Source organism: Strix uralensis, chromosome 6, assembly GCF_047716275.1.
Source record: "Strix uralensis isolate ZFMK-TIS-50842 chromosome 6, bStrUra1, whole genome shotgun sequence".
NCBI lineage: Eukaryota > Metazoa > Chordata > Aves > Strigiformes > Strigidae > Strix > Strix uralensis.
Genome location: NC_133977.1, coordinates 13,019,040 through 13,035,427, shown reverse-complemented (window position 1 = coordinate 13,035,427; position 16,388 = coordinate 13,019,040). Strand labels below are relative to the sequence as shown.

Genomic DNA, 16,388 nt, shown 5'->3' with positions numbered 1-16,388 from the left:
AGTCCAACATCTAAAGATATGTGGGAAGAATCCAGGCCAAAATGCCTGGGCCACAGGCCCAATGATAGGATGTTAGGCCTAAATGATAGAAGATGAAAAAAGAAATAAAAATAATCAAACATAAAATAAAAAGTGAAAATAATGAAAAAAGATAAAAAGGTACAAGAAAGAAGGTCATGCCTCCCTGAGCCATGGTTACTTAGGAGAAGCTATTACACCACCAAACAGGATGCTATGTCTCCTGACTAAGGGAGCGTGCTGTCTCAAATTTCTTCTAATAAATATGTTAAATTTCAACCATTCCTTTACAGTAAATGCTAAGTTGTATGACATTTCAAGCTTTGAAGTTGATATTGACAACGCAAAATAATTTTGAAGGCTTTAGATGTTACACACCTACCTGATGCACCAGTTTTATCTTTATTCTCAATTGATGCGTTTTTACTTTTCATAAAATCTTCAAGCTCATCATAATGTACAATACAAAGCCTTCTCTCAATCTGGTATAGCAAAGCAGGACACATGTATACAAACAATTCAGGAGATATTGGAGAGCTGGTTTCCAGACCATAGTACCGTAACAGCTGGGTAACGTTTAAGCACTGCAAGCAAATTGTACAAACAAATTAAACATGAAAGCAACTATTTCATTAAAAACTACAGTCATGGAAAATTTAGCATATGATTTGAGAACACAAACAGAAGGTAGAAACTCTGGCCCACAACATTCCACCAGCGCTAAAACATGCCTAAGCTGATCTAAGTGGTTTATGAGGGGAAAGAAATAGTAAAAATATCTGCGCTACAAACTCAGACTCCACAAACCTATATAATTTTTGATAAATGTCAATGCAAATGAGTTTCCATATTCTTTACTATTACCCAGTACAAGCAATGAAGAAAGAATAGCATTAAAGAAGTGGAAGAACATAAATCCAAAATAGGTTTTATAACACTTCTCTTTACCTACCAAGCTTCTGTTTTTGGAGTTTCACTTTTTAATTCAGATTAAAACCTCAAACTTGGCACTCACTCCACCCTTTCCTATCCTGATTTCTAGTTTAAAACCATGATATCAAAATGTCCTGCTTCTGCAGTAACTGTAAGGGGGAACCGAAAATATATTTATGCTCCTGGCAGAAATAACTGATGCTGAAGGGAGACACGGAAGAGTTTACAGTGAGCACAGTGCTACAGAAGCTGTATCTACATTGCTTCACACTCTCTTAGGACAAAGAAATTAGAAGCACGTTGAAAAGATGCAGGTGTTTTAGGAGAGTCTCTGTGGTTTGCAAAAATGTTAATGATCTTAGATTCAGAAAGAAGTCCAAAAAAGGTGTGTGTGTGGGAAGTATTCATGAGTATTGGGAAGGGAAAAAAAACCACCTGTAAGCAGAGTATCTTAGAAAGCTTTAAGGATGTCCTTTATACAGATAAACAGGCAAGAAGATAGATCTCTGAGAAAAGATGGGTGATGGGCAAACAGAAATGAAAACCCATAAACTCAAAATTGTGGCAGTGACCTCTAGCATTTTCACTCTGGTACCTGTATTATGCAATGGTCGCAAACCTGCTTCTGCATTATTTGTGGGTAGGCATCTTCAATTATTACGTAACAGCGAAAGTCAACTTACTGGTTCTCCATTTCATACTCACCTCTTCACGATCACGTTCATCTTCATTATGATCCTTATGATTATGCGTTGAAAAAAGAGCATGCTTTCTTACACTGATCTTCTTATGAGGTGCCTCTCGCTTGCTGGTATGGTGGTGTCCATCCTCATTACCTAAACTGGAATCTTGATGTCCATGACTAGTAGAACGATCGCTACTGTGTTCATGATGGTGTACATGCAGGTGAGATGCATCATGTACATGGTCATGTTTATGAACACGATTGTGCTCATACTGATCCCCTGGATCATGATCTGGGGCATAATCCCGTGTAGCATCTCCTGAAGTCTCACTGATCTTCTTTTGCTTCTTCTTCTGTTTCCGTTGTTTTCTTTCTGGCTGATCCTGAGTTGTGTTTGTCTCTGTTGAAGGTTCATGGTTCTGTTCGCCGTGTTCACTATGACTAACTGAATCATTACGAGAATGATGTGTACCATTATGGTCATGATGATGTAGACGAGGGTGGTGATGATGGTGATGGCGACTCTGGTCATGAATGTGTTTGCCATCATCTTTTACTGATGGCACTACTGTGTCTCTCTCAGCGTCACATTTATGATTTCTCTTTGCAGCCATACCAATCATGGTTTGGTTTTCTGAATCTGAGTGGCTATGGCTATGAGGATGGCTATGAGAGTGAGAATGCTTTCCTTCCTGTACCTCTAAAGCATATAAGTGAGAAACATGATCATGGCCAATATCATCATGATTTATCATCACTACTTTTATCTCTCCTAAACCAAGGCTTATTAACAGTTTTTCCAGGCCAAAAAAAGATAATCTTCCATTTTCACCATAACGATCAAAAATCTTTTCAATGTAGTATTTTTGTTCATTTTCAGCTTCCAACGTTGAAAATTTACTCGGCATAGATTCTGTTCCTCCATTCTGGAAGTAGGATGCATTTGAGATCTGATAGTCATTATGGTAGTGTACACGTTCCTCTTTAGGAGCATGGTCATGTCCATGGCAATGATTGCACTGATGAAATATGAATGTCAGCAAACAAATGATGCAAAATTTTGTGTGCATGTGTACCTTCATCTCTGTTTCCTACAAGAAACACAAGGGGAAGCACTTAGGTGTAAAAGCAATCTCAACATTTGTATTACATGAGTTTCAGTCTGGTACTTATTTGTAGCAATTGAATGACTCACAAATCTTTTTAGATATTGGTGTTAACAGAATAACAATTGCAGTATTTTTACTGCAGAAATTGTATTAATGTACTTTTCTTATCCAACAGTAAGATTGGCTCTGTGTATTTTAGGGATGCAGTCTTACACACCATACTTACAGGAAGTAGTTATAACAAAAAGATCAGCATTTACAGTCAGTCATAACAGAACATTCTTTGTGCATATTTTCAGAGGCATCTATGCTTATGATAACCTATAATATTGAAAATTTTGTTAAAACACAAATTACAAAAGAAAAAATTATTTTAAAACAACAATACTGTATTTTCTTACTTATGGGGATGACAGGCAGATAACACAGGTGAAAGCCCCCACTGTTTGTTCTCTTATGTGCTGCTAAAGTACTTCCACTAAGCACACACACACACTGCACAATTCTGTATTTTGATTGGTAATTAGTGATTTAAAAATAAGTTGTCATTAACCAACTTCAATGTATTGCTTAAATGTTTGCATTTTTAGTTCATTTACTTACATGAGTTTATTGATTTCAAAGATTGACGTTAATTTAAAAATAAGGTTATATGGAAAACGTCTGTTTATGCAGCTCAAAAAATACTGTTAATGTTGAAATGGTCTAGCTCAAAGTAGTTAGTACTGATTATTAGAAATTATATCCTCTAGACAATGTGGTTTTCAATTTAGTATTAAATGTAAGAAACTTACTATGCAACATCAGGTAATGAAGAGACCACTGCAGAAGTCTATCTTGTGTTCAAAGTTGAAAACAATTCACTATCTTACAAAATACGACAGCTTTATTTTGTTTACATCTGCTAGCAAAATATATATATCAATCTGGAATAATTATTATAAAATAAACTTTTAAGAAAAAAAAAAAAATCTAAGTTTATGTAGAAATGTTATCAAACTAGAAAGCTAAAGATAGGCCAAGAACTGTACTCTATAACTTCTATTTTCTAGAGACTTATTTTGGGTAGAGAATAACCCACATATACTTTTTTTTTTTTTAAAAAATAATCATTTAAACACTGCCAGGGTTTTCTAGCAACACTTAAATTTGTTCTGCTTGGTACCAAGCCAAATAAAACGTGTAACATTTACAACAGTTCTGCTAGATACATGTAGTAGATAATCAAGCCCTCCTATCAGCAAAGGAGCAGACAACAAAAAGAAAGAAGCACGGAGCTTCCCAATCAATCTGAACAGCTCAGTGACTAGTTTGAACAGTTTAACAGAGCTGACTAAAATAGACAAAGGAAACAAGTACAGAAGTAGGGCTTTTTACACATAACTAGTTAAATTGAGAATATGACTGAGAAGGAAATGAGAGCCAAGAGAAAGGATAAGGAACAGAGCTCCATCCACCCTGCTTTCTGCATACTCAGATGTTACCAAAACACTGCAGCAAACGCAAGGATGTAAAGCATCAGGAAAACAGGTCAAGTATGCTTCCATCTCTTTTTACACTGAAAGCAGTTTTAATTCCTTATGCCGCACCTTGACTAGAGCTGCGACTGACCCTACATTCACAAAGATGCAAGTGACCTGGTCAATGCATCCTAAAATGCTACCAGCTTCCAGACAAGAAATGATAAATTTAGTTGTCCTCAAGCTCACCTCAGCTGCTAACTAAAACGTGCTTTGTGAAATTGGTCAGGAAAGTGCTTTGCAGCAAACCACAATAATTTAAAGACCATTTTAATTTCCTAAAATATTAGCTTGATGTTCTGTGCTTAAGCACTTGCAACCACATTATTGCACACACACACAAAAAAAAAGGTATAAAAATCTTGGAAGGTCCTATACTTGCAACAGGTTGACAGTTCCAGAGAAAAGGAATCAGAGGAAGAAAAGGAAAGGGTTACCTTTTAATGACTTTATATAGCAAATAAATGAGTTAACACAGAAGACCAGGGAAAAAATTTTTCCTGTTAACCTCTGCAAATACAAAAGATGAAAATTTGCTTTTCACTGAAGCTTCAAACACAAGATTAAAAAAAAAGCAGAACTCTCTTTTGCAATACTGACCCAGTTACAAATGTAAGATCAGAAGAATATCTGTCAAATGGATGCATTTGCATCAAAATTGATTCCGTGGGCATCAGATAGGTCAATGGGTAATCATTGTATACTACTGTTTTATTTTTATGAACAACTGTTCAATCATCAGCCTGGAATGACCAGTTTGTCTCCAGTTCAATCACCTACATTCTGGTTAGTGATTTAAGGGCTGTGATGAACCTTTTCAAGTAATTTAGTAGGATGCATTCATCCCCAAAATGTACTGAGATATTATTTTCATATAGTCTTTTTCACTCACAGACTCTATTTAAGACATCCTTAATGTCTTAAGACAACCTTAAATACATCACTGGGATTAGTAAAGAAACATTAAAAGCATCTCAAAGCATCTTCTGGAAGCTTTTTCCACTCTCCTTTGAGGAAACAGGTAAGTTACTGGTCGAGTAGAAAGAAACAGGTTGCAAATCTGTATCACTGGACTGAGTCAACCCTCAGATTGAATGATTGTCTGGAAACTCATTCCATAACCTTTAAGTAAAGAACATATGCTCTTTCTCACACGTGCTGAGAACCTGGGCTCTGTAGCTTACATCATCCCAGGAAGCAGAAACATTCTGGCAGTAAGTAAAGGTACTGGATCAGTAGTATGACTGGTGACAGATCAACAGAGCTCTACATTTCTACAGGAATATGCTGATTTTCATCAACCGAGGATTTACAATCTTGATTGTTACTTAATGTGAAGAGCAGGTTCAGGATCTGGAATAAGCAGTTAAGGCAGATGCAAGACAAATTAAAGCCCCAGGAGAAAGACAAATTTATATATGCTTGCACAGAAGACAGCAGCAGCAGGTAAATACATGCAGTATACTGTAATGCTCTAGCAAATTGTTCACTATCTTTTTAACTTCAGTTTCTCAGTACTGAATGCAGCATCTCAAGTTTAAGTAAAATTCAGTTACTCAAAGGATACTACTTTTGTAGGTAAGATACCTTTTCTTCCCCTTTGCCACATAATAGTAATACAACCAGAACAAGCAAAGTCAAATTATTCTCATTTAAACAAGCACGATCCAGACTAAAATATCTCTTACCAGGAAATTCATGACTAAAGCATGATCATAATCCTTTTCACAACCTCATGATCTTTTTCATGTGACTGTCTCATACAATACTACTAATACATTACTTTGAAACTTTAGTCATGCATCCCTAATTGTTGTGTTTAGCTTTGAATGGTACCTTTTCTCCATGCCCCAATGGTTAAAACTGTTTGTAACCTACGATCATGATTCATTGTTGAAATACAGGAGCTGAGCATTATCAGACCAATTTCAAAATCAATTAGATGCCTCACTATTTTCAATTAAAATAGTAATAACCCTAGCTCAATATTTTTAATCTTCTATTATGTAATCTTCTGTATCTTCTATCGTAATTCTTCTTACAGAACAAAGATGCACACAAACCAAACATACCCATCATAAACAGTCTCAAACAGAAAACCATTAAGAGTTGATTATTTATTTGTTTCTTTTTAAACAAACATCGTTATTCTCTAGGCAATTATAAACAGTTATCATCTCTAACCTGTCAGTATTCGTACGTGTAAAACACCGGAAAGCTGAAGTCCAAATTCTACACATTTCAGTGGCACAGACTTGTATATAGCTGATCTCAATATAAGAACGTTAAGACTCTTGAATCCCTTCAAAACAATATGAAGGGGCAGCCAGAGGACAAGGCTACACCAAAGTTGAAAAAGATTCTGCCTATTATTACTGTCAGCCTTTGCCTTTATTCAGTCATTTGATTCCCTGCTGCCTCCCCTGCTTCCCTCCATAGCTCAGTGATGGCCAGGCACCCAGTGAGGGGAGACATGAGGGAAAACATCTCCTAGCTATGTGCTGGGTGAGAAACTACAGCACCCATAGGCCAGAGCTGGAAATTACAGCACCTACTGTGTTTTGCTGAACTGCAAACAAGAACAAGACAAGTCTTTCAGGATGGACTCAGGCAGTGGGACAACACCACCCTAAGTCAAGCTGCAAAGTTAGAACAACTGTGTAAATTTACAGTGGATAAGATAAGTAGTTCTGCCACACCAACTGACATTTCAGAAATGGCACACAGTGCTGCAAAATGCATCCCCTTCCCTCCTCATTCATCAATGCAAGCAAATCATTCCTACTAAATGCAGTACCGACTGCACAGCCATATACAAGGTTTTTAAATCAGAGGCTTGAGGTCAAAGTGCTCGAGCAGTACATCAGCAAAGGGTTATCTTGTCTGTATGGAAAACTCACAATATCTGTGTGCTAAACCACTGTCTGCCTATGGCATTTCATCTATTAAACTAAATGCACCTCTGATGAAAGTTGTGGGGTTTTTTTACAGTCTTTTTCATTCAGTTTCCCCTGGATTCCTGAAACTTCCCCATAGTGCCTACTACTTCAACTGTTCTTCTTTTATAGCACCCTATTTTTGAGAAGACTTAATTTAAAGCCTGGAATCTGAACAGGGTTTTGGGGGACATTTTTGTTTATTTATCACCAACTGCTTCACTGAATCTAGAAAACTAGTTCAATAGTTAGGCTTTACTTAAAACAACAAATTTTGATTCAAATAATGTGGTCATACAAAATTCAAACTCAACTGAAAGTCACATCTATCATTTTAGTGTTTGCAGTGTACAACACTGACTAGAATATTTTAAGTGCCCAACTTTCTTATCCCCAACCCTTTTTCCTGGCTGCTCCCAACAATCTTAACCTGAAATATTTGCAACATAAATGCACTGCATTTCTCCCCTTCCCATGCTCCTTCCCAAGTTATTTTAGTTTCTCTCTCTTTTTGTTCAACTCTTTCCTTGCTTTCTCTGAAGAATGTTCTGCTGCTTTTTTTTTCCTATGTGCAGAAAAGGTCTTTGAAAAATATCTTCTAAGTCTAAGCTGAGTAACTCCTCTAAGTAGTTACTCAGCTTGAATGCCACAATGAGTAAAGTGCCTTAGCAAGACTCTGGGGGCAACCAGAAGTTTCACACCAAACAAAAATACCAAAAACATGCTTCAGCTAAGATAAGAGAGAATTGAGAAACACAAAAGGTGTTAAAAATAAAACAAAGCAATATTCTTACAAAACTAAGATGTTCTCTCTCTTCAGCACTGAAAAGTTAAGCACTTATTCATTTCTATTAAGAGCTGCTCAGAGTAACAGCTCTATGAGAAATGGCAGTTTTTTTAAAGAGAAATATTTTCTTGAAATAAATCTACTGACTACATAAAGACAGTTTTTCTTATAATTCCTGAACACTTAAGTTCTTTCCTATATTGCAGGCATTTAGTCCAATGTACATGCAGGAAAGATGCCTGCAGCCCCCCACCACGTTCACTCCAGCAACTGTGCAATATTTCATACTAATAGTCAGTTCAAAAAAAGGCTGGAATCTGAAAATCCAAATGAACCTACGCTTTATTTCCTAAATTTCAAGTTTTTAACAAATGCAAGAATATAAAGTCCTATTAATCTAGCACACAGTTTTAAGACAAACTATTTAAAAAAAATACTAATGTGGAATTAATATATTCCTATTATTGAAAGAGACTTTAAGAAAGCCATAAAATCATTCAGTTAAATAATAATTTGTTTTATCAGTCTTAAACTGACATTAATTTCTTGATATACAGATAAAAAAACATGCTACAGATCTAAAAAGTTACAATTAACAATTTCTAACTTTAGTCCTCACCCATCTCCTGTATTTTCTTCCCTCTTCAATTTCAGTGAAACAGGTTTGTGGATTTAAGTAAAACTCATTCATTTGAAAATCTACAGCCCAGTAGGAGGGGCACTTTGTAAGAACAGACCATTAACTAATTGATCCAAGCCATATTTGCTAAGTTAATACCAGATAAGACTTAAATAGTGCAGAAAGCATTTATGCATAACTGAACACACCATGAAAACTTTTTAAAAATCTGAAACGTGAAGTATTTGAAATGCCAAATCCCAAGTATACTAGAAAATGATCCTAAACTAATATGGCAGCAATCTACCACACTAGCTCAGTTATCCAGAAAGGGGCATTTATTTTGAGTGGAAAAAACCTGTACAGCCTTCTTCAAAAGAAGAGTTATTTGTAAGAAATTGCTGAGTACAGGATCCTTCTCAGAGCTCAAAAGAATATAAAAACATCAAACCAGTTGGAAGTTCTGTAAGTATTAGTTCTGCTTACTAAGAGTTAATTTTGTCTTTCATATATAAACAGTATGTAGTCCAAAAAACATATATTAACGCACAAAATTAACAGCGGAGCTGGTTTGATTTTGTGCCAATATTCTGCTGTTCAATTAGGTCCTATATTAAGATACCAGTGCTTGTAAGAATGAAATACTTGAAAAGATGAACCAGTTACACCTGCATTTTATTTTATTTCTACTGAAAGTAAGCAAATGTTTTTCTTAGAACTAAGGCTGAAGTTCAACAAATATTTTAAGGTGGTGTTGCACTTAAACCAGCAGTCCTGCCCTCCCCCACTGCTTCCTTCATTCATTCATTCCCATTCCCACAAAACCATTTTTGTATACCAGCACATTTGTTTGCTGATCTGTTCACTGTGCAGCTGTACAACTAGATTCTGCTGAAAAATAGCCTAGAAAAAGAAGAAAAAGATTATTTTCAAGACAGATTACTTTTCCTATCTGGTTCACTGTACAGCTGCACAAACACCACAGTCCACACAAAAAGGAGCAACCTTGCTTTTGGTGGCAACACCAGCTTATGGATTTGGTTGATCTGCAGTCTAACAGAGTATTTTGGCTATAGCACAAATAAAACAACTGGCCACCTCAAAATGAACTCAAATAACATTGAAGAAACAGCAGTGGACAAATTTCCTATTGAAAGCCATTTGAGAATAATTTCTCCAACTTTCCCTTCCACACAGAATATAGTAAATGTTTGCAATAAAGTGTTAAAACCAGTTCCAGTATTTTTACTCTTCCTGTAACTTAAACCACTATACCTGTTTCATTCTTGTGCTATGTGAAAATACTTGCAATATGATAAAAGGCATTAAGGGCATGTCTTTGATACGTGTTTAATTCCTACACTATTACAGTAAAAAACCCTCTATCACAGCTACAATACAGAAAGGAATTCTGTACATCCACTATTAAGCTGATGACTTCTCTCACTTAAAAAAAAATATATTTACAAAAGCTATCAAGTATAAAAGTCCATTGAAAAATGGGACTGAGGCATGTTTCTTTTGTATGTGCTATGCCAAATTAGTGCCTGGCAGATTATTACTATTAAAGTCCATTTCTAGAATTTAGAGGTTGCAAATTTTTTACTTGACAGCATATACCATTGATTCAAACCTGTATTTTTCAATAGATTTAATTAATGAACCACAGGCACAGACTTTTATAAGGCCCTCTGTCAACATGCCATGCAAATTCTTCTTAGCAAATTCATCCTGTCAGAGTATGAACCAAGACAACTACTACTCTTCTTAGGCAGGAACACTTCTTTTCCTATGGGTGTAAAAGAAATTTGGGAGACAACAGGCAGCTACTGGAACCACTCACATCTTGAGTTAGTGGGCTCCCAGAGCTGTCTTTGTTCAATAATTATGGGAGACGAAAGTGGTTGTAAAGACATCTTGGTAGATTCAGAAGTAACAACCAGTCTGACACGTGACATAAAATAGTCGTACATATTTCAACAGACAGATCCACCAAGAAAATGCCTAGCTGAATCAAAATGTGTAATTTCCATCATATTCCAAGGAATACCTCAACAGAAGTCATGACATTGCCTAGCTCTCATTTATTTTAGCCAAGATTATTGTTAAAGATCTACATGGCCACCCATTACAGGTCTGTGTAATGATCAAGGCAACCATACAAACTGATACAACTATGACTGGCTTCAAAAATCACTCACCATGAACTACTAACCTTTCTTAACAAGGTATTAAAGCAACTTTGAAGGGACACAACTGTGAGGCAAATGAATGAAAATGCAGCATTTAATACCCAATATTACTTCTACTGCAAGATTAGAGACAGAAAAGGGGAATGGAAGCAAAATCCTTAGAGCCTTAATCTAAAATGCAAGCAAAGATGTCTTCTTAGCCAATCAAATTAAAAATATGGTTGGGCTAAAACTGAAATCTTAAAAATACCATTATGCATATGTACTTCCCTCTGTCTATCAGCTTGCAAGTGCAGGTACATTCTAACAGCAACACAGACAAGCAAGGACAGATACTATGGAAAGTGAGTTTTTCTAAAACTACATTACAATTAGATATATCTAACCTAGACTATGTCGTGTAGCATTATAATTTGATCTAATATGAGTTCCTGGCTTTTACAGTAACTATAATTTGGTACATTCTTCTAGTATCTCTCCTGAAATATGGATGCTCCCCTATCATTTTCCTTGAACGTCACCACGTCTTCTTCCTTTCATTATAATTTTAATCATAAGGATTTTCTGGACTAACTGCTGATTTGGTTCAATACTGTTGTGGTCACCATCCTTCTCAGTGGGATCATTAGGACATTAATGTTTCCTATGTCACTCCTTGGATCATTGACATCTTTAATCTTCATTGATTACTGTCTTCCCCTGCTATTGGTGCTTTCTTCATTTTACACGATTCTATTACTTCTCAAGGCTCTATGTAATTTCTATAATCCATTTCTGTAAAGAAAGAACACTTTTTATCAGGAAGCCACTACTTTGATACATCCTTTCAATTACATGAAACCTGTCAATTTTAGTTAATAAGCAAGTGAACCAACTTTTTGTGATTTTTCCAGTATTAAATTTTAAAATTGTTTCTACTGTCATATACTGGTACAAGAAACAGTTTTGTGTTGTGGGTTTTTTTTTTATTTTTTTTTAAAAAAAGAGCTACTTGCCATCTCTAACCTTTAATACAAGTGATCAGAAGTGTATCTTGAAACAAATCCAGTATTTTGGAAGAACAAGACCATCCTGACTAATCAAGAGGCACATTCTGCAAAGGGTGATATAAAATCTTTGTAGTTTTTCTCTTTTTGACGAACAGAAACGTTTTGGCAGCCTACTACTGAAATCATGGGTTATCAAATTTCTCTGAGAAAAATGTTTTATGCTCTTTGCCACTGGTAGCTGAAACCAAATGAAAACTGGACTCTACCTCTAAAATCAAAAGGTCAATAGTCAGTTGTGACCATTATTTCACAGGTACAACTTCAAAAATATTTAAGGATCACTGAATGTAAACATGAGTTTCTGTAACAAACTCTTTATTATTCCATGGATAGTGGAGTCACCATTTTCTGTTAAAAATATGCTCCTTCTTTCCTTCTCCTTTTGCTACTCTAATTGACAGGACATCACACCCTCCCAGAGTCCACTGAGCACATCACAGTCATGTTACAAAATACCTAACTGTGATCATATTAAAGCTATCCAAAGTAAATGCATTATGTGATCAGGGTTGCACATCTTTTCTACAAAATCAAGCCAACTAAACCACTGTACTTCAAATTATGTGTTTAACTAATTAACAGCCTACAAAACAAGACTTGCGGTAGAAGATGACTTAAACCACCGGGGTAAACTGACAGAAATCTATCAAACTGATACACATCAGCAAAATTAAAATCTAGTGGAAGAACCAGTTAAGAATCAAGACAGTTACAGTCCATCTACACCTCCAAACTTATTTTAATATCTAAAATAGCTCAGTTTAAAATATCATTAAACATAAACAGTATGAGAGTTTAATCCTGAGAACAGACAAATTTTTGATTCCAGTTAACCACAGCTGAAGATACCTAAACATTTGTGTGCTGTTAGAAGAATCTCAGGCTTTACTTTACTTATTTATAGACGCACAGCAGTTTCTTGTGAATCCTCTGATCCTCTGCATAGTTATTTAAGTTTTTACGATATCTAGTTGCTAGAATAACATGCTGTCTCCTAGCAGGCCACCTCATTGCCAGGTTAAGAAGCTGAAATACTTCAATAAATAGGTTGGCTATTTGGCATCCATATCTAGCTAATGCTGTACCACAGTCCGTGATCAGAGAAGTTTTCAATATAGGGGGAAATCTCATAACCTGATGCCTGAATAATAAATGTTGAAAAATCTTTTCTTAGAAATTTGACAAGGCTAACAATGTATCTTCTCTTTGGCCAACATAACTGCATCCTCAAAGTAAAGCACAACAAATAAGCAAAAATACTAAAAAGTATTTTCCTGTCTGATAAGCTAAGTTCACTATTTAGAAATTTCTGATTAAACTACATGTTCTTTCTAGTATTCAGCTTTAACTTTTATAATGTAAATGTAATGTTTAAAAAGTATATTACTGGTAATAGGACTGTAAGGTAGAGCTCGCTTTGCTTATTGTCAGGAAAATTAAAACCAAAGCAAACCATAACTGTATGTACGGAATAGAAAACAGCAGAGCTCATGATGTATCACTTCAGTATTTCACTATTACTCAATCCCTGCTTGGAACTACTGCATGACACATATTTTGTAAGATATGGGCAAAAATTCAGCAAAAAAATGTATTTTTTCATAGTTAAAATACATTCCTTTTGTTTGAAGAACAATGTACTCTCGTGTTTCCCTTTGAAAATATTTTGTTTATAAAATGTAATTAATCCTTCGCCTTTCACGTCCACATTCTGAATTTATTGTTAACAATTAAACTAAAAGAGAAAATTCCAATAAATTATTTGTAGAAACTCTCAGAATTTTCCTGAAAGTGAAAATTTGCCTTTTTCAATTTTATTACTATTTTAAGAACTCAACAACAGTACATTGTCTTATTCCAAAATACCATCTTGATTTGTCCATAGTCCAATTAACAAAAAAAATCCCACATTAAAATATTAAAACCATACATTTTTAAGGCGTTCTTGGCTTAAACTATACGCAATTAAACTATGAGAGGTGTTCCTATGCATCAAAGGCTAAAAAGTACCATAATAATCCACTCTTTCATTAGACAAATGCACCCACTGACAAAACAGCAGTTTCTGTGGGGAATACAAGACAAAGTATGGTCTTCAAAGACAGTGAAAGTAATTTTACATTGCCTAGCATAACTGTTTACTGCAATTAATTCGAACCACAAAGTTTGATACAAATAAAACAGAAGTGATAATAATTTGCTATAGTTTCTGCATTCTTATTAAAGCATCTCATCTTAATCCATTCTTTTAAGAGTCAGCATAAACCCCCTCACATTCCTCTCCCTACTGTTGAACATACATAGCAGAAGCTGGCATGAGAATTTTTGCCTGGAGCCACTAAAAATGAACTAAAAATTCTACTGGGACTCTGTACCTTACTCTGCAAGATGCAGATGCATAAATTCAGACTACATACTTCACAAAACTCAATCTCTTACTTGTAGTACAAAGACAGTAACTGTGTAAAAAAAGTAAGTTTTAGCATGGGAGGAAATCTAGGCTGTTTTTCTTCAACAACATGCAAACAAAATAAGTCTAGAATACATTAAAAGCATTAAGAAATTAGCTATGAGCATATTACGACAAAAAGCTAAATTCTGTATATATATACTGCTGCAACTACTGTATATTTACTGAATATATGGTACAAGTCTTGAGACTGTACAAGATTGGACAACTCAAGCACTGTTAATATAATACAATGACTGCTAGACAATTGCCTCAATATGCAGTTCAGAACAGGAATGATGGAAAGTCTATCCTGTTTACATATCATATGAGACATCAGATAAATAGGAATATTTTATTTTTAGCATAAAAATATAGCAATGCAAGGCTACCACATTACTTGGACTGCAGCCAAGTAGCATATTTCTTAGTTTTAATTGTAAGCTAGTACAACTTAGAATTGTACTTTTAGGCCGAGATATTGTCTTCTACAGACAGACATTCAGGTCAGCAATAAACAAAATGCTTCTATGTTTTGCAAACAGAACTAACCGATAAATACAGCCTAAATGATATGGTTTGCATTTCATGGGATAAGAGTACCTATTAAGGTAGTAGTGCCCTGATAAAAAGAGGGCTTTCTTTACAGGAATGGATTACAGAAATTGCATAGAGCCTTGAGCAGCAAAAACATAAGAGTATGATATTTTGCTTAATGGTAAAGCAGCTCTCTAGACTGCTCTGTAATGATACGAATGAAGTAGTGGCTGCAGTGGCAAAATAAGACTTAGTCAGACATAGATGTATACCTGCTCAGTACTTGCCCTTACAGGAAACACTCAGTCGTGGCATTAGTAGTTATTTTGCAAGGTGAGTTAAACTCAACTTTCAGTTGAACAAATGACACGGTTAGTGTCATGAACAACCTTCAAACCAGTCATCCTGGGATACAGTGCTACTCAGCCCCACTTAAAATGCAAATCAATATTAACAATGATAGAAATATTACTCAAAAAAATTCCACATCAAGAATCACATTGAGTAATGCCAATTTGAGGAGACTGCCTTGGAGATTACATATATTTTTCCTTTGCTTTGCTTTGATTTGATAGTCCAACCTAAGTATGGCTGCATGCTATCATCAGCAATTAGCTTGGTTAAAAGAGGAACTATTTATAGACAACCAATCACCAGCTGTAAATCAATTATCATTTACTTATCCTTCGGAATTCACGGTATTATTTTTGTCCATTAATTATCACACTACAGAAATAAAAATGCATCTGTGATAAAAAATGCTCAAAGATCAGTTTATGAATGTGGTACAAGTCAGGTAATCTTGAGATATCCATCTTTATATATAAACGTATGACAGCACCTTTCAGGAATTCACATTTATTATAGTGGTCTTTACTAGGAGGTGTGATTGAAAACTGTTTCTAAAGTGTTTATAACCTACATGCAGAAACACTCCACAAAGTCCCTGCTGAGTATATTTATAGTTTTATGCAAATCCTGCAATCTTGCATAAAACTTCCCACGTTCTTAATGTGAAGAACTTTTTAACTCATGCATGCATTTCATCTTACAAGAAGACAAACCTCAGGAATACTTTTACAGGATTTCATTTGATTAATGAGTTTCAGACATGATCACATTCATTAACTTCCAGTATTATGCAGACTTTATCTCAATTCTAGATCAGTTTAGCTACCTAGTATCAATGACTTCAAAAGTAAGTCTCTTTGTCACTTAAGCGCCAAACTGAATGGTTAAAGAATATGATTTTCTGTACCACTTAACAGTTCAGAAGCTATAGAGCTCTAACTCCTTTCTAGTTAATATTCCGTATTTTGTACATTCTTGATTCTTTAATGCTGAGATGATGTGACTGTCAACACAGAAGAAAAAGAGGGGTAGGTTTCTATAGTAAACTTCATCATAAGACCACAGATCTATTCCTCACAAGTGAAAATGAGATTTCTCTTAGGACTGCTCTTCAAAAAAAACCCAAAACCACTCAACAAAAAAAACAACAAAACACCCAAACCAAAAACACAAAACAAAAACCAAACTGCCAAAAACTAACCT

General features: G+C 35.2%; 1 protein-coding gene across 3 annotated transcripts in view; it reads right to left on the bottom strand.

Annotated features, from left to right (window-relative positions):
* SLC39A10 (solute carrier family 39 member 10) overlaps positions 1–16,388 on the bottom strand; it is a 57,139-nt gene that overhangs the window by 22,898 nt on the left and 17,853 nt on the right. For all 3 annotated transcript variants that reach the window (XM_074872745.1, XM_074872744.1, XM_074872746.1), the window contains exons 2-3: positions 1,657–2,727; positions 401–602 (exon numbers count right to left, since the gene is read on the bottom strand). In XM_074872745.1, the coding sequence (XP_074728846.1) occupies positions 401–602; positions 1,657–2,718 (1,264 nt within the window). In that variant the 5' untranslated portion in view covers positions 2,719–2,727. The remainder of the gene's footprint in view (positions 1–400; positions 603–1,656; positions 2,728–16,388) is intronic.